This window comes from Anas acuta, chromosome 17, assembly GCF_963932015.1.
Source record: "Anas acuta chromosome 17, bAnaAcu1.1, whole genome shotgun sequence".
NCBI lineage: Eukaryota > Metazoa > Chordata > Aves > Anseriformes > Anatidae > Anas > Anas acuta.
Window position 1 is genome coordinate 14,254,253 of NC_088995.1, and position 25,486 is coordinate 14,279,738.

Sequence of the window (25,486 nt, forward strand, 5' to 3'; positions counted from 1 at the left end):
AAAGCACTGGACAACAAACCCAACAAATCCCTTTCCTTGTGCCAGGATTATTTCAACAACCAGGTTTCAGGAATGTGGATGGCCAAGGGATTATTCATGTCTGGCCATGGAAAGTAAAAATGTTGATGTCCAAATGTTTTTTAGTCACAAAATAATGGAATAGTTGTAGCTTCCTTAAGGTCACCTTAAGTACCGTGCTCAATATTGTGACTCGAGATCACAACAGAAACGCCAGTGTTGCTGGGCCATGTTAAAATCACTAAATAAAAGCTTTTGGTTAAAGAGTGTCCTGGTTTCAGTTAGAACAGAATTTTCTTCCTAGTAGCTGGTGTAATGCTGTGTTTTGGCTTGGGATGAGAAGAGTGCTGATAACACCCCGATGTTTTAATTGTTGCAGAGCAGTGCTTATACCAAGCCAAGGACATCTCAGCCTTTTGCTCTGTTCTGCCAACGGGCAGGCTGGGGGTGCAGTAAGAGTTGGGAGGGGACAGACCCAGGACAGGTGACCCAAACTAGCCAAAGGGGTATTCCATACCATCTGACGTCATGCTAAACAATATATAGGGGTGGCTAGCCGGGGGGAGGGGGCCGGACTGCTCGGGGTTAGGCTGGGCATCAGTCAGCGAGTGGTGAGCAATTGCATTGTGCATCACTTGTTTGTACATATTATTAGTAGTAGTACTATTACCACAATTGTATTATTATTATTATTATTATTATTATTGTTATTGTTATTGTTGTTATTGTTATTATTATTATTATTTTCCTGTCTTATTAAACTGTCTTTATCTCAACTCACGGGCTTCACTTTCCATTTCTCTCCCCCGTCCCAGAGAGGGAGGGGGAGGGGGAGCGAACGGCTGTGTGGTGTTTAGCTGCCGGCCGGGTTAAACCACGACAAAGAGATTTTAAATTCTGGCTAATGCAGAGACGATCTTTGTAGAGTAATCTGACACACAGAGTGGAATTTCCAGAGGTGTTCAACTCTGCTACACTGGTGAGGGAGCAGTGCTAAGCCAATAGGGTGCATACAGAGCGTTCAAATGCGGGACAAAAATTGCTGCAGATATTTTACTGTTGCCAAATATATGATTTGTACTAGAACAAAGAGGTCAGCATATTCCAGATGGGATGACCTGAGTCTCTTACACATTCTAGACATCCTCATATCTACACACCACTCAACCTAAGTGATCTTTGAAAATGGACAAATACTTTCTTAACTATCAGCAGCATTTGCCAACTCTTCCAAGAATTTTATTTTCTTGGGAAGATAGCTCTTAATTTCACAGATAGGCTGTCTGCGCTACCCAGTTACTTCTATAAAGAGATTTGGCCTTTATGACTAATTGAAAGGGTTTCCCAAAGCAGATGGAGCATTTTGAATATAGAGAAGGGGAAATACAGAAATACTGAGCTTCAAATATTCAAAAATAAAGACAGAATTGTGCCTAAGGCAATACTGGGAAGTAAGAGGTGTTCTGGGCTATCAGAGGTCACCTGTTCATCCTCAGTAGATGTCATGCAGTGCAAACTGACATTATTTCCTGACATCAGTGGATTTTGATTCAATCCTCTTGCTGATGGTTTGGTTCACAAAAGGAGAACATCTGGGTAAAATGGACAGAGAAAACTGAAGAGGAAAAAAACAGAATATCTTATCTGGCTGTATTAAATTAACACATATGACTTCCATATTCTTCTTATGCCAGCAGCAGAAAAAAAAAAAAGTTTCTGGAATTATTAATGCAATTTACTGGCAAGTACAAACGTATCTGTGACGAGCCAAAGAAGTGAGAAGATAGAACTTGTGAATGAAATGGTGTGTGTGTCTGTGTGTGTGTCTGTAGAGTGGGAAGTAATAGAGATGCAGAAAGCCTGTTGGTCAGGCTGAATTTGTCAAACGAATGACATCTAGTTCCCTTCCCCCTACGCGGTTCTTAACCTATGCATTAGATTTATGTTATGCTTAGCTAGCCAACATCTGCCATCAAACTCCCATGATATTAACTGCACAACTTTGGCCCTTTACATACAGGGGAATTCAGATCAGATGGTCTCTTTACAGACAAATTCTCCTTGTTCACTTGCTGTCCCCTTCTCTCTCCCTGCTTCAAAGATCTGGTAACTGGTTCTGGGTTAAACAGCAAGCGCTTCTGTTAGCTGTATGCTGTTGGCTTATTTTAGCATCATGTAGTTGAGTGTTAAGAGTCTGTGTCAAAGACATTTCTGGGGTCATGGACTAACTGTATGATCTCACGCAAGTCATTTGTCTTGCCTGTCCTTCTATTAAGCCTGTTAAGAGAAATGATTCAATAGAAGAAAAACAGGAGCTCCTTGAAGACAATAGCACATATGAGTTGAACTTTTTTTTTTGGTGAAGAAGCTATTAAAAAAGACTGTAGTCAACTCTGAAATATCAATTTGTTAAAAAGGCAGTGATTTCCCTTCCTGAACAATGCTTTTCATGGTGTGAAGCCTTGCAAAGGAAAAATTATGTGTATTTAGAAACATTTAAAAAAGTATTTATGAAGGACTGCGCGACGTTTCAAAAATTATTAAGGCTGCATAAATATCTGTTGTTTAGTAAGTCGAAACTACAACTTAAGTCCTGGAAATATATTTATCAACATTTTCATTCCCAGTTGCATTTCTTGACATTTTTGCCAAAACAAAATTCTGTAAAAGCTCATAGCAGGACTTGTGTTATTAAGTGTACGATCTAACAAACAAAACAAATTACCATCATTCACGCTTGCCTGATCATCCTGTGAACTCACAAACAATAGATCCTGTCCACTTTCTCAGACTCAAAGAAATATCCATCTTGGGTGAAATCATCCATATGCAGAAAGTCAGCAGAAGCTTTAAATTCCTCTGAAGTACTTCAAAGCAGGACTGAATTATGGCTTAAACTCTTTGAAACTATTCTGGTTTCTTTCCTTTTACAGTATCCCAGTGAATACTGGCACACCATTGTGCTAAATATTATATTAGTAAAGGATTGTTCACATACTAGGAGGCCTTGCGGTCCACATCGAAGAAGGAATAAATAAATAAATAAATAAGTAAGTAAATAAATAAATAAATAAGGAAATGAAGTTTATAAGTTCTACTTATAAATGGAAAAATAAGGTGCAGAGAAAAAGGAGTGTTTTGCTCCAAATCACACTAAATAACTGCAGCAGTTAGAAATGGGACCTCTCATTTCGATGCCTGGACCTCAAGGACTACCCTTTCTTTCTATGCTCTTAAACAATATTTACAAAGGCAATACAGAAAATCTGTGGGCGAGGTGAGAACTGAAGCTCCATCTTCTAAATCTATCTTTGGAGGTTTTCTTGCAAGGCTGTCCTAGCACTTCCTTTTTCATGCATACATTTAATTTAATTTCTCCCACATTGCTACTTAGACTTTTGGGGACTTCCATAATACTACACCAAAGGCTCCCAATAGCAGCCAGAACTGCTTTTACTGATGTTTAACACAGTATTGAATTTAAATGGTGAACGTGTATGCCTTTCTCACACATGAACACAAAATGCAGCATAGAAAAAATTTAATTTATCAAATATCAATGCATTATAGCACAAATTTATTGTATCACTGCTTGTGACTGTTTTTATGTGTTTGATTATTATTTTTTTGTCTTCTTTGGTTTTGGCAGTAGATGGAAAGCAATCAAGGTTCCATTTGAAGCAACCGTGTAAGCAATTCTCATTTAACAGAAGATGATGAAAAATTAATGTAAACTGAATGTAACTAAGTTTTCATAGAAACAACAAAAACACTCAGACATTATCATCTTCGACAGCTGTTTACTGTCTTCATTTACAAAATTGCCTGTCAAATTTTACTGTTTCCTCTAGGGAAAAAAAATAATAAGCCAATCCCAACTGTCTCTCTGTTAATAAAATATTCCATGTGTAATAGGGGTATTAAGGATTCCTTTCTTGCGATCATAATACTTAGCAGTGATGATTGAGGTGAAGTAATGCTCAACACTCTCTCCTACAGGTTTCAGTTCTACATTTTTAACTACAGGAGAAAAGTTCAAACATAGCTGTCTGGTAAAAGCCTAAGTATTTTCCTTTCTCTCTTACTCTCTGGAACATCTGTCGCCTCTTTTTGATGGGCAAAGCAACATTTGCCATTCCTGAAAAGCTGTTTATGGTGAAACAACCACAACTTCCTTAATACAAAAATGAAAACATTTGAAGAAACTGCAAAAAGGGTTAATGGAATATTTTTGGTGGGAAATTTTATCAACTGAGAATGTACCTCCCAGCATCAGTTTGTTTCAGTGACGAATTTGGGTTGTAAAATTTATTTATCTAGGGGAACATACGCAGCTGGTTAATGCTACACAATGCATATGATGGGAAGGATGTCAAATAATCATCAGAATGAAACTGGAGGGTTCGGGAAGCATGTGCCTGATTTCCTGGCACAGAAGTCAGAGAGGTGCCCAACCTTCAGAAAGTTGTAGGAGTGGTTGCTCACCCAGGAACAACAAAGTCAGCAGTTTAGTATCTCAGGAAAGAGAGGAAGACAGCAATAAGCAGACAAATACAAAACAATTAATTGTCCCTCACATGTATATTCCCAGGATGAATGATCTAAAAAGGACATCTCAAGTGCTGATGCTGTGCCTGACTCCAGATTTAGGAGATGGGAAGGAGTTAATTATTGAAGGGCAGCTACAGTGAGTGGGGTGCACAGCTCCTATTGACTTCCTTATTGGTGGTAAAATGTGCAAATCCTGTGCACTTGTAGCTGATTACAATGATTACAAAATATAAAGCCTAAAAAGAGGATTTATACATGAGCAGATTTAGCTCAGACACAGACTCCCTCAAGACCTACAGTTTGTTTACATGCAAAGTAGCCTATGCCTCCTGAATGACTTTAAATCCTGATGACAATTATTTATATATTTATCCACTCTCATAACGTGGCTCTGAACGTGGTTCCTGCTGCTAAATGCCTCGGGGAATATCTACTGGTTACAGGCTCATCCCTGCTTTATGGCCATTGTCCAACAAAGCACTTTCAATGTATAAACAGTCCCACTGCCTTTGCTAGGTCTGCTCATATGATGCATAAGGCCATAAGAACGCACTGCTTAAATAAATACACAATAACAACAACAATAGCAATACTAATCCCTTCCTCTTACTATTTTCGGACAGATTTTTTTTTTTAATCCATGGCTCTTGGGAGTAAGAGTAAAGTACTGTGTTTTTGGATATGCAAGCTGGGAAAAGAAAAATGAAGTGACTTGCCCAAGGTCATACAGGAGGTCCATCAGAGAAATAAGGACAAAAACTCTAAGTGCATGGCTAAATTGAGTACTGAAGATTTTGCAGAGCTCTGCCTACTGTGTAAGTAAGGCTCTGAATACTCTTGACATTATGTTAAAGGAAAACAGCGAACTTTCATAATGGGAATCAAATCTTTTAAAAAATTATTTGCATCTACTATCATGTTAGCCAGTCTAGCTTCATCTTCTGCAGAAGGTGCAAATAACAGTTAATTCATGTTAAACCTAAAAAATCACAAAATGAGGGCTTTTATATACTTCTGACCAAGCTACAGTATCAACTTCGAACACGTTCCATTGCTCTAAATTCCTTAATAACAATCAAAACACAGTTAATTACAATGGGGAAAAAAAAAAAAGTGCATTAAGGGCTTTAAACAAAAAAACTAGTTGCTTTAAACATTCTAAATTCTGAAAATGGAAGGTAAATGTAGAGAAACAGTGACACATCAAAGCAAGTCCATATGGCCTCCCACAAAAAAATTTCTACCACAGTCATATCTGTATGGATTTTACATTCTCAAACAATGCACATCTACAAATGACTTTGTATATGGTCAAGATGACTGGCGTGGGAAATGGGAAAAACTGCTACAATCTGTATGCAGTAAAATGAACTGGAGGTAGACTCAGGCCCTCATTCTGTCTGGCTTACTGGCATAGTAATGTAATAAACCTTGGCAACTTGCATGCATGTCATCTGGATCCACGAGTAAGACAGAGCTAGCAACGGCTAAAATCTGCCAACTTATATATATATACACACACACATACATATATATATATACATATGTATTGTCATCAAAACATGTATTGTTACCAAAATAGAACAGTTTCTGTTAAGCATTTTGAGTATGAAAAAAATAAAATGCTCAAAATCACACAGACCTCCTAGACTTTCTTGTCTTTCTGGTTAAGGGACATCACAGGGGAGGAGCAGTTAGAAGTCGATGCTATTCCATGTCTTATCAGTGAACTCTCTACAATCTCCAAAGCTATCAAACAGCCACTTTTCAGTAGCATTAAATTCACTGTCAAATTGAAAAGGAAGAAAGGTGACATAATCCTGGAAAGTTTGGGAGACTCAGATTATCCCAAATAAAATTGGGTATTGAATCATTTTCAAGATGGGTTAGGGCACTGAGAGCTCTTTTTATGAGCCTCCCCAATGCTAAATGGCCTGGAGATGGCTGTTCAAAATGCAGCCCAGGCTGGTTCCCTAGACTAGTTATTTCCTTCAAGGCAAAAATGAATGCAAAGTTCTTTTTCAATGCAAAGTTTTTCCCAGATAATTCTTCATATCCCTCCGATGCCGGAGCCCTGCTCAAACACTGGCGTACGCTATGCTAGACTGTAGTCATATCTGCCTTTCCTGTCTGTGTTCAGTTAGAACCAATAACAGAAAGTTTCCTCTGTGCCCCAAATGGCCATGCTGGCAGTCTCAGCTGTGCCCTGCATGCTTCATTCTCAGAATCTACAGACCAATTTGCAATGGAGATTCCTATTACATAAGCTAAAATTTTCCATCTCACTCTTCTAACCATTTTAAGAAATAATCTTCATTTTCAGGTTCCGTTGTCAGATGTCTGATTGGGATGGGAGGTAAAATTTCTGGAAGTTCCTTAATTCTACTTTCAGAAGTGATGGGGCAGCTCCGGGGTTTTCAAAAGCACAAGTTTCTTTCAAACTACAGTTGCTTTCAAACACATCTGCCTTCTCTCCCAGGCAGTGGGAATTCGAGGCCCCAGACCTTCTGAAAATTCCAATAGGTGTCAAACTGTTGAAATAACTGCTTTTTAAAACTTAGGTACTACAAACTATATTCATCAAAGTATTTATGCATTGCTTTAGTTGGCACTGCAAAGCTTAAGTGAAACAGATGGCCAACTCAGGTTTCCAAAAGTGACTCAGATACTCAGGAGCCCAACTCACATAGAAAGTCAATACTAGTTAATCTTCTAAATGTCAAATGGCACTTTGAAAATAGAACTTTCCATTACCAGAAAAGGCCTGAAACTTTGTGCTTTTAAAATGTTTGGTTTGTACCAAGTAATACCCCAGGCTCCACCTGTCTATCTTTTCATGTTTAAAGGACAAGTGAATTCTTGAGTAACGCAGTCCTCACGGGAAGGTCACCAGCAAATCAGCCAGCTCGGCAGCACTATGGATTTTTTTTTTTTATTGTTAAGGGTATTTTTAGGCAAAGCTTAAAGCTTGGCAAGGAGGAGAGAGATAAAGAACGTACATACATAGAATTAGCAGCACAGGCTTCCCTTGCTTCAGATAGCTTTAGTAGTAAGGTAGCAGAGACTGTAACCACCCTAGATAGGAACAAAGTCCCCAGGGTTTAATCAGTGTTAAAAGAATCTGAAGCTGAATGAAGGAGGGCTGTGTTAGGTGAGCTTAGGTAGCCTGAAAGACAATGGGTGAGTAATGCAGGAGCATCACTGAGGCTTCTTCTGGATCCCTCTGACATATAGCCCAGCTCTTCTGTGGCACAACTCTCCCAGGGCTGGGATGGATTTCTGCTGATGTCTGAGAGCATGACTCAGACAAAACAGGTTGAAACACTAGGAAATAAGGAATGTTTGGATTCTATCCCAGAACACAGCATCTAGGAGAAAGTGCAGTGGTTTTAAAGTCAACGTTGTGGATACAGGATATCAACCATTTCCCACTTCTGACACTATAGCCTCTGGGACTGGCACAGGCCAAAGCTCAGCTTGTGACAGAGAGTTCCCATGTATCAGCCATTAGACGATCCAGAGGTCACCAGAGCAACTTACAGTACATTTGTGCTACAAACGGGTAATTAATCAAATCAATATTTTACCCAGAAATTGGTTGAAACAGGAGGGACAAATGAGTTCAGTGCATTTGGTATTTTAAACCTGAACATCAAGTAGATGAATAATGGCCAATATCTCCACTACATGCCTTAGAAGAGGAAGAAATTACTGAGGTGATTTCTACCCACATCAGGAAATCTAATACAGAGCAAAAAGAAAGACAGATGAATGTGGAAACTGGTTACAGAAGAGACTAGTGGGAAGGCAGTCCTACAAAGATTTTGAAGGTTAATTTTACAGATTTTTAGAAAGCTTTGGAAAAGTCTGCAGGTTCAGGGCTTGCCAAGATATATTTTCCAGAATCATCAAAATGTATTTCAGTTTCAATGGAAACAGATTTGGGTTTGATTATATGCATTCCCTTGTACAAGTGTCAAAAAAGAGAGCCAACACCAGAAGTGGTATACAGTAAATGATAAAGTTATATATTTAAAGTATATATTTCTTCCTAACAGCTTACCTCCCCATTCTTAGCACTATGCTATTTTCAATACAAAAGATTTGATGGTACTGGCCCCAGGGAGAAGGGTTGTTTCTCTTAAAAAAAGAACAACCATTATAGTTTTGGATTCTCTTCCAAGAGTAGTAATTTTAATACCTTCTTGTAAAATTTAAATTACATCTAGTTAGCAAAGTGACAATGACTTTTGGCATATTTTTTCTGCATCTAATTATCACTTCCATTCACTTAAACTCTCTTTTTCCCTACAAAGGATAATTGTCATTAAGCTATTTAGAGTGTGACAATAATTGAGAGGTTTTGGCTATCACAGTCAGAAGCATTAAGATCTGAGAAAGAGTAATAAAGAGACAAGGGAGACAGAAGTTGAAATGCTCACATAATCTGCCCTTGATTTTAATTAGGGACAGAAAACTCTTAAGGTCTCAAGAGAGGTTTGGTCTGGATGAGTATCTCTTCATTTCTATCATGCTCACACAGAGTGCTTCTCCCTTCAGCCCTGCCAAGCCTGACCATTTGGTGACCCAGCTAATTAGCTGACTCTTTTTTTTTTCTTCTTCAAGTCCTCACTGAAGAGACAGGGTACACAAGATTTGGTGAGTTAGTGTGTAGGTCAGAACGAAGCTGTAGAGCATCTTAGGCTTCTGAACTGTGGAGAAGCCTTGGAACATGAAAAGCACATCTCTTTTCCTGCTAAAGATGAAAAGCTAGAAGCAACTATGAAATTTAAGGGTTTACCTACTTTCTCGAGTCTGTCTTCAGTGACAGACTCGAGAAAGTGACTATCTGGAATAGTTCTAATAACTTCTTGTATTGCCAACTGCAGAGACTTCATTTTAAAACCAGCACTCAAAACAAAGCCAGTGAAATCAGCATTCCTCTGAGAGTGGACAATGGTGAAGAAAGGTCACACTTCGCAAACATTTATAAAGTCGGAGCCTGTTTACATACAGTGTGGTTGGCCAGGTCTGTGAAAAACACTGCCCTCAAATGTCCTAGGTTCTGCTCTAAATGGAAGTCTGTTCTGTGACTGTGGATATATTCTTAGGTGTTTTGTTTTTTAATAAATTCATACAGTGGTTCAGATCCAGAACAAATCTCTGCTGATTTCCACTACTGAAGGATGTGGCAATTATATGATGTTTGATGACTATGTTTCATCTCACCTCAGCAATTCTGCCAGTCCCAGGAATACTGAAAAGAACAGGAGAGGCTGCCTGTCAAAATAATATGTACAGCTTTGGTAACAAAACATGGCAACAATCCCTTCTTGAATGGTTCTGGGAGAAATGTTAAAAAAAGCTGAGTTACTAGCCAATTCTTTGTTATCAAGTCCCCTACACTAACCATCATGCTTCTAGGTTAACTTTTGTACATAAAGATTACTGTTAGGAACTGTTTGTATTTACTACTGCTTGTATTTAAATATCATTCATCTGAAATGTGTAGGAGCTTACTAGTTCATTGTGAGGAAATCAGAACAGGTAAAACCAAACTGTGCAAGTAAGCAACTACAGATAGCGAAACAGATTTGAAGCAATGAACAAGATCTGTCTGTAAATATTCCTTCTCAGTCAGTCTCATTAAATTTCTGAGCATTTCTACAGACGAAAAATGAGAAATAGCATCTCCAAGTGGAGAGCCTCACCATCCTATTACACTTTTTCACAGATGACAAAAATGCCATAAGAAATTATAATAAAATACAATTAAAACCTCTAAATCTAGCTGAACAATTGCTAAACTAACCAGACAGATTATATTCCTTCAGAGACTGTCAGTGGTACTTGCTGAGCTCTGGTTTGGTTGAAATGTTGTAGCTGTAACAGAATATTTCATGGAGATTATATACATCAGAAATGTCTTTTGCCTTGTGCATTAAAATGAACGTTGCCACACAGGAGCTGTAAACTATTTCGGGTAAGAGCACAGATACAAACATTACAATTCTTGTTAGTTGACTTATCAGCAATGCTTTGGTTGACAGAGCACTTAGCTTTCAAGCCATCTGATGGCATTGTTAAATATGCCAGTCTCATTAAAAGTAGCTGAAATCGGAATGAATTCAGTGGCTGAGGTCACTCAAGAACTCTGGCAGAGTCATTATTGAATTTCTACTAGTGTGATTACAAAGAGTGCATGCTCAGTCCATTAATTTACAGCATGGAAACAAAAAATCAATGGGGTGCTACTTAAAATTCCTTTTGTAATAATTACGATCATGTATGCAAATATACATGTGGTAGGGTAGTAGGCAAGCTGCTGTTCACAGCCTTGAACAGGAAAGACATTATCTAGTTTTCTGAGCTGCAAACCAGAGAGAAGGAAGGAAAGAACAGTAAGAATTCAGTCTAAACTTGGGGTGAAATTCAGACCGCAAAGAAAATGTTGCTGTTTACTTCAATGAAGCTAAGGTTTCTTCCCTATAAATTTAACTGGAACTGAAATTCCTGGAATTCAGCAATCTGGAATTCAGCACTGATCTATCAAAAAAAAAAACTCTGCTACAACAAGTATCTCAGTTTTCTTTAATAAATTTGCTTCCCAGTGAAATTACTAGCATGTCAGTAAAGTAATGATGGGAAAGATCTATGAGTTCTTTGTGAATGATAGTGGGACAAACTGGCATACATCATTTCAGTAGCCTACACTGATTTATACCATCTGTGGACACTCCTCATTCAGACCATTCAAAGTAATACAGATGCATCACAGATTTCTTCAGGAAAAAGCACTGGATTTCCCTGCTTAAGGAAAAAGTGCATTCAAAACACATCGGCAATTTTTGTATAACATTGTTACTCCAATTTAATTTTTCATTCTTAATTGTGAAAGTGTTACAGAAGAATATGATTGCTGATCTTGATCATCCAATACTGTTTGCTGAAACTAACAGAACACCATGGGTCTTATTTAGTCAAGATTTCATGGATCCTAATGAAGTTTTTGAGAACTCACAGACATTTCCCACCTTCCAAAAGAGCAGCCTACTTCTCCCTTGTTCAATTGCCAGGAAATATACAGTATTCTCCAAACACTTCCTATGTCCCTTCAGACATGCCAATGTATGTAACCAAACCCAACTCAAGCCAGGTGATTTGTACAAGCACTTGACACAACAAGACAAATTCTACACTGATTTAGACTTAAGGGGCTGTGGTTGCACAGCTCAGGAAAAAAAAAAAAGCTGCCTTTTAAAACATATTTTTTGATTATCACCTGATCACCATGAAGTGATAGCGAAGAAAAACCCTCTTCATACCTAGAATGTGAAACGCCAGAGGTCTCCCTGCAGCTTGAATTATAGATAAACTACAATTTGCAAATGATGACCTATAGAAGCCAAGTTACACTCTCTTGTGTGACAGTTATGTGGCGAGAACTGCAATGATCTCTAATACAATTATTATTTTTTTTTAATTAAAGGAGTTGTATTGTCTACAACAAAGATTTTTACTTTCTAAGCATGTAAAAGCATATGTTATCTCTACTATGCAAAATGTGCAGGGAGAATTAAATGAAATCCATCATAACAGAATGTGAGAAGTCCTTAGTTTTGCCGAGTTGTGTTACATCCAGCTTGAATTACACAAACTGTTGTTTGCTAGCAGTGCTCATATGCTCTAAAGTGTTTGCAGAACAATAATGCTGCTGCTACATTCAGCCTCAAGCACTGGTAATGTGGCTTATTAGTAGTTATGTTACAAGTCAATATTCTCCCCATATCAGCCTTGAAAGGTTTCACACACGCTTCACACAAGGAAATGGATCCATTCAACTATTTTCAGGCAGAGACACAGAATTAACCAGATAAAGGAGGTGACTATTTATCAGTATAGTAGGATCCTTGTCACAGGCTTGGACCTCTCTTGCTGAATATTGCCCAAATAACAAACACACAGCCTGCTTCAGCAAGCCTACCAGTATAAGCAGGAAAAAAGACAGAGGACAGAGAGAGATAGACAAGAGTGCATATAAATATTGAAAAAATAATACAAAGCTGTAGGAAGAGAGCTGTATCTATTAGATGCCCCGTCATTGCTATAACTTTTCTAAGATAACTGAAGGAGAGGAAGGTTTTCCAAGCACTGATGTAAATGTAATGTTGCTGAAGCACTGCACATGGGGACAACATTTCAGTAGGGGACAGTAAGAAAGGCAGCCTGAGACACGACTGTCTGAAGGAACCAAACACACATGGACTGATGCACTAATCACAGCTGTCAGACCAGGTCTCCAAAATTGTTTGAGTTCAGGACCTTATGCTGGTTTGGTATTCAAACTGATACATTTGCAATCACAGAACAGGATACTGCAAATGAGTTTAAACAAACATCCTGCAAGGCTTGATCTTGTTTTAAATTACAAAACTGAGAATCAGTAGATTCATATAATTCAACTCAGTGGAGCTAAACCAATGTAAAAATGGTATTAATGAGACAACAGTTAGGTCTGCCAAGTGTTTATGAAAACCAAACTTCCTTTACAAACCCCGCACATAAGTGATTTTAAGTGATAAAATTATCACTTAAATATATCACTATAAATATATATGCCTATGTGCTTATATGCCTTATATGCCTATAAAATTATTTTTATATTACAATTATCTCCAACTGGAAGATATGTGATGGGTGTAATGGCAGAGGCTAATGAAATGCACTTAAACTCATGTTGAATTTTTAAAAAGAGAAAAAATGCAGTGTATAAAAACACAAATATTCAATCTTTCTATTATTTAGGCCCTGTGAGACATACAATGCTGAAAGACAGATGATGAATAAAGAGGCAGTAGTTCAGCAGGAGTTCTAGAGGTAGCAGGAGCAGTGTTTAGCCATCACTTGCCACAGGTACACAAGTAACATCACATATTTGATTACATATACTTGCAACTGGGAATAGCGGTTAACGACTTGAACTGCAGGGACAGCCAGGAGTGGTGACTAGAGGGACAGCCCTACACAGCACCACCAACACACCGTGAAATCACAGAATCACAGAATTTCTAGGTTGGAAGAGACCTCAAGATCATCGAGTCCAACCTCTAACCTAACACAAAGAGTCCCCACTAAACCATATCCCTAAGCTCTACATCTAAACGTCTTTTAAAGACTTCCAGGGATGGTGACTCCACCACTTCCCTGGGCAGCCTGTTCCAGTGTCTAACAACCCTTTCAGTAAAGAAGTTCTTCCTAACATCTAACGTAAAACTCCCCTGGAGTAACGAGTCTCTGAGTCAGCACTTACCATAATCTGCTGATTTCCCTACCAACCTTGCTTAACTTGTAAGGCTTACAACAGACATCTATATAGTAATTTTCTGCCTGTCTCATACCGCAATCACCATTATTATATAATAACAAAATAAAGAAACAGAAAAGAGATTTTTTCTGTGCTTAAAATAGGTAGTAACTCATAAAACTGAAGCATCTTTGAGTGGAAAAGTAAATCTCAGTAAGACAGTGCTGAAACAAGTGGTTCACCTGACATAATACAGCATGCTCTGTCCAAGGCAAGGCAAAGGTCTCAAACAATTGGTGATACTTTCCCCTCATCATCTGGTTAGCTGCTGCTTCTTTCTGACAGAGGTGTGAGATGGGGAAAACATTCAAAATCATCTAATTCTCTTGAGATTGTAGTGTATTTTTCCAGAGGTCCCTCTTGACCAGTTTTAAGCACCTTGAAAACAAGATGCTCATCAGCGTTTTGGAGGAGAAAAATTAACATAGTACTTGCATGCTTAGGATTGCTGCATACTATCCCTACAATAAAACTCAGATCAAATGAGTTCAGAGGAATTTTGTGAAAACACAAGTATCAATGATAGAGAGGATTTACATGTGTATGAAATATTTCAATTTACTCTGCTGAATACTAAAAAAGATCGTATTCACTATATTCTAGAAAGGTTTGGCTTTTGGTGCTTTCTCCTGAATTTTCTTCATTCTTTTTTTCCCTGACTGATTTATTTCCTCTGCTATGAAAGTTACAGAGGAAAGCAGAGTTGCTTGGCATCATGATGTGGTATTGCTGAACTCAGCTGTTTATGGCTTTCAGCAGATGTTTCTGCTTCAAAGAGAGTGTGAGGAAAAATACACACGCACAAATTCCTTCCCTCCTCCCCAGTTCTGCATCTTTTGTCTCCTATCTTCCACTGTCTCCAAATCACAAGGAAGGCTGCATGACAATAGCTATTAAAACATCCTACCCATGCCAAATCTCACAGATAAATGAGAGCTGACCTTGTCCAAAATTAGAACTCATGATTTAAAACGCAAAGAAAAAAATATTAACAAAAGTGTCAGTCCATGAACAAGTTGCATCGGAAAGATTTTCACAGACAACCTGGCTAAGAATTACATCTTATTAAAATGGAAGGTGATGAGGATTGCTGTGTGCAAGAGGTGAGAAGACAGCAGTTATTCTGCAGAGGATGCAAAGGGGACGGCCAGCCTGTCCTACTATAAAATCCAGGAGCTCTACAAAGCACATACTCTGACATAAGCCAAAGACTGAGAAGGAGACTATGTTTTCTAGTCAGTCTGTGAGAAATTACTGTTTTGTCAGAAGTCAAACAATAATCTCACCCTGGACATCAGGAATTATAGTTATTATTGAATCTGTCCATCAATTTGAAATGGATATAAAACTCTCCCATTATTCCATGATTGCACATCCTATTCAATTTAATACGTGAGGGGCTCTGCTGTATTTATATAGTAATGAAATAAAACAATACCTCCAACCTGAGGGAAGGAACTGGTGGCAAGTGAGACAACTTTCTCAGTAAGGCTAGATTACTGCATGCATTGGTTAAGTGTCCAGCATTTGGTTTTGATAAGCATTGTAAAGAGCATTTCCAAACTGCCCAGATTTGCTGAGCAAACAAAATCTGATGCTTTCATTAGTGCAAGAAATATTTGGAGAATGACCTTTCTCTTCATGCTTTAGTTTTTCTTCCCAACATACACAGAAACTCCAAAGTAGACACACAAATACACACCAAAATAAAACAAAGAAACAATTAATTTATTGGAACTGGGCTGGAACTCCTATGAAGATCATGGATGGGCCTAATTTTGTGCATCTTGCTGTCTCATCTCACTTAATTTATTTTCTTGGACAGAAAACTCATGGGATTGCCTCATGCAGATCCTGTTGGTTTTGGCCTTTTTCTGTCATAAAGCAGCTATTTATGCCCATACAACAAATTTGTTAAACACGCATTTCAAGCAAAACTATTTACTGTTAGTAGTTATTTATTGTTATTTATTTACATATTGGCAGGACCAAGACACGCCAGCTATGGAGCAAGGCCTTGCAGTGGTAGGTGCGAGATGAAAACTAGACAGATGCTGTTGTCATGACGATTGCTATAGTTATCTCAAATTCGTTATTTCTGAACTTGCACTACTGAGTGCATGGAAAAGAAAGGACCCTTCAGCTTCAGCAAGAGTCCTTGTTCATGAGAGCACCCATGAAATTTGCTTTCCCTTAATGCAGCTGAGAGCTGCCCATTAAGTCAAAACCACTCAGGACTCATAAGGTTCAACCAGTGGCCCTGCTCCCCACAAGTACCCAATAAGACAGCAAGGCACAAGAAACAAGTATTTCCCCTCAAGACAGTTTGTGCAGATGCTGCAGCAACCAGACAGAGTGAGGCAATGGTAACTGCATCTGCCTCCATCCTGCAGACAGCTTCCTCTTGAAAGAGATATGAAAGGCATCCTTCATCCCTCCTCTGTCCCCAGGTCAGTGCTTTGATAAACACTTCTGACGTTCAAAGCAGCAAAAGAGGAGCTGTATGAAGAGCTCTTTTGGGAAGCAACCTTTTAACCCAAGTCTTCTGTGCCCTAGAAAAGACACTGTTACAAGGCACAGCTGGCTGATCCTCTGCCATATGTGCAGATGTCCAGTATATCTTTGGCACCTACATCATATGCTTGAAGACATCTGTGACCTAATTTGACCTGAAGCAGGCATCCTAACATAAAGGGAAATCTCAGAATGCTAAGACAGCAGGCAAAGATAATTTATTGGGTAAATCAGACAAGAAAGGGTGGAAGGAAAGGATCTTTAAAGCAGTAGGTAAAGGCTAAGCTGTATTATTCCTGAAACTGTTGCTGCAAGCTATGTGCATAAATTCCCCCATGTCATTTTAAGCAGAATGATGCACATCACAGGAGTGACTGGCCTTGCAAGCTCTGAGGGTTGCACTGGTAACTTGCCAGCAGACTAAAAGACTGCACCTAATTTGCACCGAAATATGCATAATGCTTAAAGCACGATACTCAGGAGGCCATAACACTTGTTCGCATGTGACTTTTATATAAATTAAAGGAAATTGTTTCCCTCTTGGGCTTCAATGGAAAAAGATATCCACTGCTGACTTCTTCCTTCTAAAGCATCTCTCTGGCTTGGACAAATCAGTTTCTGCAGATGCAGATATGACCACATACGACTTCCCAAGCAGCTAATACTACAGTAGTGGCATGTGTCATGCCAGCTTGGATCCTGCATAAATTAACAGTCAGAAGAACAAACGACTCTATGGAAAAAATCCTGATCCATGAGCACCAAACCTCCAAGTCCTTGTGAAGACAGATGTCCTCTGCTCAGACTGCAAGGTTTTGTGGTCAGCAGGCACCACTGTCACCTTGCTGAGCTTTGCAAACCACACTGACCCCAAACTGTGCAAGGGAAAGGTGACCCAGATTTCAAATAATTAATATCTTCAACCCTGTTTATAATGTCTGCATGCTCTTCTGTGTACCCATACATTGGGAATGCACTGCCTGTCTTCAAATATAGCCAGACACACACACTGCGCGGCTTGTGGTTTTTCAAGTTTGAGACCTGTTGTTCACATTTTTTATTTTTATTTTTTCCCAGCACAAGATAATTTCACTTTGCTGAAACCCCTTGGCAACACATGGTGCTGCCAGACAGAGGAAGGACCTGCACAAAACTGTAATGGCTTTGTTGCTTTCCTCTGTGCCCTGATGATATGAAACACAACCTGGTAACATCATTAGCTTTTCCCATGTGAATGCAATGATACCCAGCCAGTGAAAAAAAAAAAAAAAAAAAAGTAAAAAAAAAAAAGTGTGTGCTTGTGGCAGGGGAAGTGATTGTGACACAGTCTGAAACATAAACATAACATCTGGAAGCACTCTTCCTGAGTCTGCCTCTTTATCAGACAGATGGCTGGAGAGCTGTAAGCCCATGGGCCTCTCAAAAGGTTCAAGGCCAAGAGGATGAAGTGCTACATCACAGCAGTTTTCCATTATGTCAGTTTTTCTAAATGTCTCTCTGTTCTACCACGCTCTGTTTCTCTGCCCAGTTAGGGAGACAGGCACTGCTGTGTTGGCAGAAATCAAAAGCACTGGTGACTCTTCCTGTGCAAACAAAATAAAACATCTACAGGCAGAAACATAAGCCCAAGAACAGAATGAAGGCAGCTTGTAGAAGTCTTTGAAGAAGCAGGAAGGGGAGCTGGGTCTAGATTAGCCCCTGTTGCTGCTACTTAGTGCTTGACATAGCAGATACAGGATAGTCCTGCTTTGGCAGAGAAGGCAGCTTCAGAAATTCCCCTAAACCTTCTTGTTCCTACCCTTAATCCATTGTTTTCATCCCCACGTCTGGCAGCATACCAGCTGGTAGAGGTATGCTATTAAAAAAAAAGTCTGTGAAAATTACTTAGGTTAAAAATAACCTTTGCTCTGTCTTGGAACAGACTTTATATGCTGTGGTGACAGTCCAGAATAAGCTATACAGCAAATACAAGACTTTTCAGTGAAGCTGCTCTCAGGGTAGATGTGGTACATCATAAATCAACCATACTTGCCTGGAACCAAACAGAAGCAAGGCTAAGATATGGAACTGGTTGTGATAGTAACCAGAAATATCTCTTCATCTGTCCTGAGGACACATTTCAAATCTACCAGCTGTCCTCCAGACATGAGAAACAACAAGGGAAAACAACTGACCAAGCAGTAGTCTAGCCTTGTTTTCACTAATCAACACACTGTTGCTATCCTCATCAGTAGTTACTTGAATCTCAGCACAAATTGCATTATGAGGCATACAAACATTGCTGATTTCAAGCTGTTTTCAGCTACTTGCTGCAGTGGTAAAGTTTTTCTGAATAAATCAAAGTTAAGAAGCTATGTCTCTTTGCTTTAGTGGCACACACTTAAATAGAAGAAATACTACTTAAAAAGTAAAAAAACATGGCTCACATATTCTCAAAATGTAAGCGTAAACAATTATTCCTGTGAGGTACCTAAAACATGTCCCTTGGTTTTTATTACTTATATAATGTGAAAGCTGTTAGCTGCTGAGTGGTGTTGGATACAAACTGCTTGCTTCAAAATTCTTATAAAGTAATTACAGCCATACACTTACAATAGTAGAAAGATGAAAGAAAAGAAAAGCAACATGGCAAGAAAAATTAGTTGTTTTATGTAGCCTGGGGGTTTGTTTCCAGGGATGTGAAGGGGAAGGAGTGCAAAGGTTCACCATGGTGTGTCAAGAAGACTCCCAAGTAAATCAGAGTGTGCAGAGAAAGGCCAGGAGTTCCTATTCACATGCTTAACTACCTAACACATCACTTTCTTCATTATGATCAGAAGGAGCTCTGGGATGAGGTTTTATCTTGTTTCCACAAAACAGTTTGCAGGAGGCAGCACACCAATACACTGAGAATTTACTATTAATTTAAGAAATATTGTGACTTTTCACAACCAACTGGGCACATGTGACAACACAAAGGGAAAGCCAAATTACTCCTGCTAGTTTCAGTACAGAGGAATAAGGCACAACTGCGGAAGACCTTTCATTTTCCTTTCCTGTTAGCTCATTCTCTGAGCTGTGATAGAAATAGCTGGTCACTCAAAGAAAAGGAACATACTATCATCCTCACGAAAGGCTGTGTCAATGTTCATAAAACACTCAAGAAATATAAATGTTTACTTACTTTTCGGAAGCTCTTTGGTGAAGGCCATGGAAAATAACACTCCCTGCTTAAATTAACCAATGTATCTATGAAATCACTGAGTTTACTGCAGAAGAAAATTAGTAGGTGTTGATGCTGGAGCTCCAGAGTGGTAGCTCACATGTACACTGACCTTGCTACAGAACTGCATGTTGCCCAGATGCACTACACTGCTAAATCACTCTGAAAACGCTGGAGGCAGCACAGAAAGATCCCATTAGGGGCTTGCAATTCTTGACCAAATTAAATCAGTTTAATAGAATATTTGTACTCTGCACAGAGGGCTCCAAATGATGCTCAGTAATTGTAATGCCCACTACACCATGTGCTTTCCCATTGGGATCTCAGTACACACACCCCTAAGTTTCTCCATCAAGTTCATCCTTGTATATTAAAATTTCATTCAAACCTAGGCTTGTCATACTTTCAGAAGACAGGGACTATTTACATACACAAGGAGAGAAAGGTGTTGATTAAAACATTGACTTTTATTTGCAAAATCAGTGCTAAAAATATTTTTATAGGTTAATTAGACTTTATGCAAATTGGATTAAGAAGATTTAATTTGGGATTTGATAACCTGAGTATTATAGTCCTGCAGTTGTAAATACGTTCAGAATCACATTCTGTTCTATAGCCATGTTTTTCCTTTTAAACTTTTTGTTTGTTTGTTTGTTTTTCCCTTACTTCTGGTAGGCTTAAATGAGTTATTTTTCCTTTCCTCACTCCATACCACCCCTGCCCTCACCCCCCCCTAATCTCCACTAAAAATCACACTAGCTGCAATGATACTATGAATGAATGAGCTGCTCATGACAAGAGAAACTTCCACACTTTATGGAAGTCTAATTTTCCCAGGCACTCAAGCTGGGCACAGAATATAAGTGTTAAAACCTGCTCAAGTTTTCTATGCTTTAAGGTAGTAAAGATCCACCACATGGGAAAGCAAAAGCCTACACAGAATCCACTGAAGGGTATATGATACTCTTCAATGAGCCTGGGATTGAGGCTAATAATAAGTGTAGAGCTTGTGAAACATTGTTTGGATCTGTACAATGGAAATCCTCTACGTGGACTAATGAACAACAGTGTTGTTAGACTTCAAAAGATGACACCCAGCATGAGCCAAATGATTTCCACTGAAACCAACAGTGTATGAATTCACTGTATGATGTGGAAGACAATCAGAGTTCCTGAAAAAGCACCACTTTTATGGCTGTGGAACAGCTAGACTAACTCTCAGTACAAGCATATCAAACAGGAAAGCAGGCACTGGCAGGCCAGTTCATACCAGTGCTTCCTGGAGTGTGTGGCTGCCTCTGACAGTTACCGGTGCATAGCCTAGCAAAGGAAACTCTAGTTCTGGAAGAAGAAATGCTTTGCAGAAGGGGATTCTGCCATATTACACACAGGACACTAAATACTGAAAGCTTAAAATTACCCTGTACCAATGCCTGAAAGTTACAGTGGCTCATCCTGGAAGAATTAATTACTTGCTTGGTGAGCCAACCATGGAGGCTGTGATATGTTCAGAGAAACAAGGTCAAAACTATCTAGCCGAAAAATTACGTTCAAGAGAAACCTTTAAAATTAAGGATATTTATATCCATGCCAAAATGATCCCCTCTCCCAATCTTAGGCCTTTTTTTTTTTTTTTCTCTCATTTAAACTGATTAATTTCATTACCTGGAAACTGAGATATCCTGTTATAGATCAGCAGATGGTAACATAGTTAACATAAGTGTCTCCAGATTTCCAGGCTACAGTTTTAATTGCTATGAGTAGTGGTAATGTGAGCCCTATGTCTTTCAACCAATGAATGGTATCATGGATATAAATGAGTTTAATGTGCCACGAAGATGAGGTTTCATACCTGTTCCTTGAACTTGGTGCTATCCTCTGACAAATAACCGTTGCAGTCGAATGCTTTCCACCATTCCCCACTTCTTGTTTCACATCCCATTGCTGGGGATCACTTGTCTTTGCACTGAGAATATTTACACCTTTCTTCACCTTTGCCCTGTTGGAAACAGCAGTTGTAAAAAGTTTATAGGAGTCCTTCAGGACTGTGATCTTCCTAATATAGCTCAGGCATGGAAATCTCAATGTATCAAAACTAAGCTAAGTATAAAAGACATTTCCAATCCATAAGTAAATATAGACTGATATAGTGAGTGCAGATCTAAGGCCACCTATTACTCTTTTTTTTAGACAGAATCAAATTCCTGTGTGCCTTTATATGTTCTGCCAACAGTAGGCTGGAGTTATGACAAAGACTAAACTTGTAGGACAATCTGCACTCGATATTTATTTCTTTATTCTGGTAACAGTTTCATTCAAAGGTAAATTTGTCCCAACAGAGAAGACTTCATAAGGTTCTGTTCATCTGTATCAAGACAAGCTTGTGCTTGATCATTGCACAGATGAATATTTCACTTGAGAATTTTAAATAATCCATCTATATGTATAATATTCTTCTAGCTATTAGTGGACAGGTTGCTATTCTGCCTTCCCTGTGACAGATTTACAAGGAAATTTCTGTTTCTATTTGGAATCTCCAGCCTGGAGAGAATGCAGCCATTGTCTAATACAAGGCTTTTTAATTCAGTGATATTCTTCGAGGATGCAAATTTCTGCCACTGTTACTTGTTATGCCCAGTAAAAAGTTAACGGTATTTATCCAGTGATGGATATCAGCAATAACTGAATGGAGGGTTAATTAATGAATATTTGCTCAATTAAGGAGCATTTGTATGAAGAACACCCAGCAAAGATGCTATTTAAGTGCAGAACATTTAACTTCTGTCCTCTAGTTCTATTACAAAACATCAAGAATAAGCAGTACTTATACAGTCTTTCTCTTCAAAAAGACAGAGGCACAAAATTCCACCAGCCCAGAGGACTGATGCGAAAAGATGCATATGCATATCTTTAGACATTAAAACACTTTAAAAATGTAATCATGAATAATTTGAGCAAATATAATTGCATTTCTGAAGATTATTTTTTTAACACGGAGACAAAAACAATTAATTTAAGACACTGAAAAAGAAAACATTTTTTTTTCTTTGTATAAAAGCAAAGCACTTAATTCTTTCATTTGCAACAAGAAACACAATGGAGCTTCACAAATTACAGTCTTGTTCTAGTAAAACTAGCACAAACTTGATGTACCTCTAATGCCTTCAGCTGAATTACCCAGAAATAAAACCAAGAAAAAGTAAGTGGAGAATCAAATCTGATACTGAAGGTTCATTAAAGCCTTAAGCCCCATTAAATTTTCCAGCATGCAGTTCAAATGAATGAACAATAAATAAATAAACATTTCATTAATAAGAAAACACTACTGCCAATCTTGAAATGCATACAAATCCATCTGCATGCTTTTGGTAGTATGCATTTTAGGAGACATTTGGACATATTTTAGGATACTGTTATTTAGCTACCAGGGAGAAGCTGCTCTTTGAGATGGACTTTGAAATGGCATAATGTCAGTCAAAATGAAGTTCCTCATGTTTGGATTTTCAACACAATTACAACTTCCTTAGCAGCTGTAAATTGCTCTTTCCATCATGTAGCTTGACATAGTCAATACCTGGTCTCCTGTTAATTAGGATAGACATTTTGTGTGGTCAAGGTTAGCAGTAAAATACATTGCCAGAGGACAAAAGACTATGGCTAAAATGCCATTTTTTTTAATTAACTACAATATGGAGCATTAAGTTGAGTGGTTTTCACATATGCCATTATATAAAGCCCATTAAAAAAAAAAAAAAAAATCCATCCCAGGGTAAAGTGGGTTATGTTTAGTGAGAAAAATCAATGTTGTGATTGCACTTAGCACTGGAATTAGGGTATGAACACCCAGAAGACTGAACTTCCTAAATAAATATGCAGAAGCACAATTTGCAACTCTCCCTCTAAAAAGGGCATTGAGTTTTATATAACAAGGTCAATGGATGAATCAGAATTAAGTCAGACAGTACTGAGCCCCATGCATTTTTAAATGCAGTCTGTACCCATATGCCACAAATGTTTTCACTTAATTTTGTATTTACTTAGTGTTTGAGTGCTAGCAAGGAAAAGTCTATTTAATTCCTTAACAAAAATCCATTGACCTTGTTGTATGCCTGTGATTAAATATTAGTTTTTTAAAATCAATAGTGCCAACTTTGTATATAAAAATTTGCAAGTTATAGTACCTCAATAAACCTTGAGACAGAGGACCTGAAGGCCAAATTGCTTGACAGTCTCCTGTATTTATCCACCTGATCTATGCAGTACATATACACTAAGCATGTTTACTTAAGGGAAGCAGGCGCAGCAACAATAAACGGAGGTGACAAACGGCTGAAGTACTCCAGGTTCCCTCAGTGCATGCTTCCCCACCTACTCATACCGCAAAATTCTCCCATCTGCCATGGCTGCTTGTGCTCACAGAAAGGTGGTTTTGCACAACTCTTCAGCCTGGAAGTATCCACTAGCACAGCCAGAAGTTGTCACTTTGGACTTCCACCCAAGTGCAGTCAAAATCTCACACCCCAACTTTTTTCTAGCTAATTACAGCATTTCCTGTGGGTGTCAGTAAATGTCCTCTCTCACTATGCCTATGTGCTCTCCATGACAGTAGGATAAACTAAAGCAAAGCTCCAGGTCTTCTGACCAGTAACAAAAATCACCCTCCCCTTCCTCTGGATCTAAACACATACCCTGCTAAGCAAGCCACCTACATATGCACAAAACTTCAAGGGCAGCTAATTTATTTGGGTTTGATGAAAAGTTAAGCACATTTTTTGATCTTTTGACGAAAGCAGACCTTGCAATGGAAAGATGAAAGAACGACCAGGAACAGAACAGAATACCAGAGGTCGGCTTCAATCCCATTCTAAACAGGAGACTCCATCTGAAGGAGATTTTGAAGCTTTATGAACACATGGTAGCCAGAATGGGGCTTCTTGCTTCAACTTCTAAGGTTATTAACCCACAGCACAGGAAATCTCTTCCTCAACTTTGTCTCAAAATAACTGGGTAACATATTTCTCTTTAATTCCCTCAAAGGGAAAATTAAAACATTTCACTTGGCATGCTGAGCAAGCTGCATCTTAAAGACATTACTGAAGAAGTCTCCAGCAGCTCACCTACATATCGTTACATAACTGTCATCCAGACCAAGTAAAAATATTTACTGACACAATCTCACACTGAATGTATTTGTATAAGTTTGCAATTTCCAAGCAAATATTGTTTCCAATTGAAGCTATTAGTTGTACACAAAGATTTTCATTTTGCACCTTACCTTCCTAATGTGTTAAACTTAGAAATAACGCTTCTAATTAATACAGGCTGATCAGAGCTGCAGATGAAAATCTTGCCATTCCATTTCACTGTCCTCAAATTACAAGAAACCTCAGCAGTGTTTAGACATAATACTATACAGCTGATAAAGACAGTAACTGAAAGGCAATTGAATCAGCAACAGCCAGAGCTAAAGATGTGACTTAAAACTGCAGGAGCTCAAATTATAATTCCCTATTTAAATTTAAATTTTAATCTTGCATAAGTGCTTATAGTCATGGGAGGGTTCTACCACCTGCAGCAGGGCCTAGACAGGACAGGCTGCTGAGTGCTGCACACGTTTCTTCAAGCGCTCTGATTTTGCTGATGTTTGTTAATCCTAGAGAGCATCACCTCTGTCACTTCAGAGAAATAAGGAAGAGTCCTTGCTTCATGCTTCCACGCTTCCCTGGTACAGCCAGGGCACAGCCTGTTAGCAGGGTTAGCAGTACTGGCAGGCTGCACTCCAACAGAAAGTTTGCAGAGCAGCTGGGGTACACAAGTCTCCCCTTGAGAAGAAAAAG

At 38.7% G+C, this 25,486-nt stretch overlaps 1 protein-coding gene across 9 annotated transcripts in view; it reads right to left on the bottom strand.

The window, feature by feature from the left end:
- TMEM132C (transmembrane protein 132C) overlaps window positions 1-25,486 on the bottom strand; it is a 219,828-nt gene that overhangs the window by 79,598 nt on the left and 114,744 nt on the right. For 8 of the 9 annotated variants that reach the window (XM_068701120.1, XM_068701126.1, XM_068701119.1 and 5 more), the window contains one exon: window positions 21,502-21,648. The exons of the other annotated variant lie outside the window; for it this stretch is intronic. In XM_068701120.1, coding sequence (XP_068557221.1) covers window positions 21,502-21,648 — 147 coding nt within the window. The remainder of the gene's footprint in view (window positions 1-21,501; window positions 21,649-25,486) is intronic. 9 annotated transcript variants of the gene reach the window in all.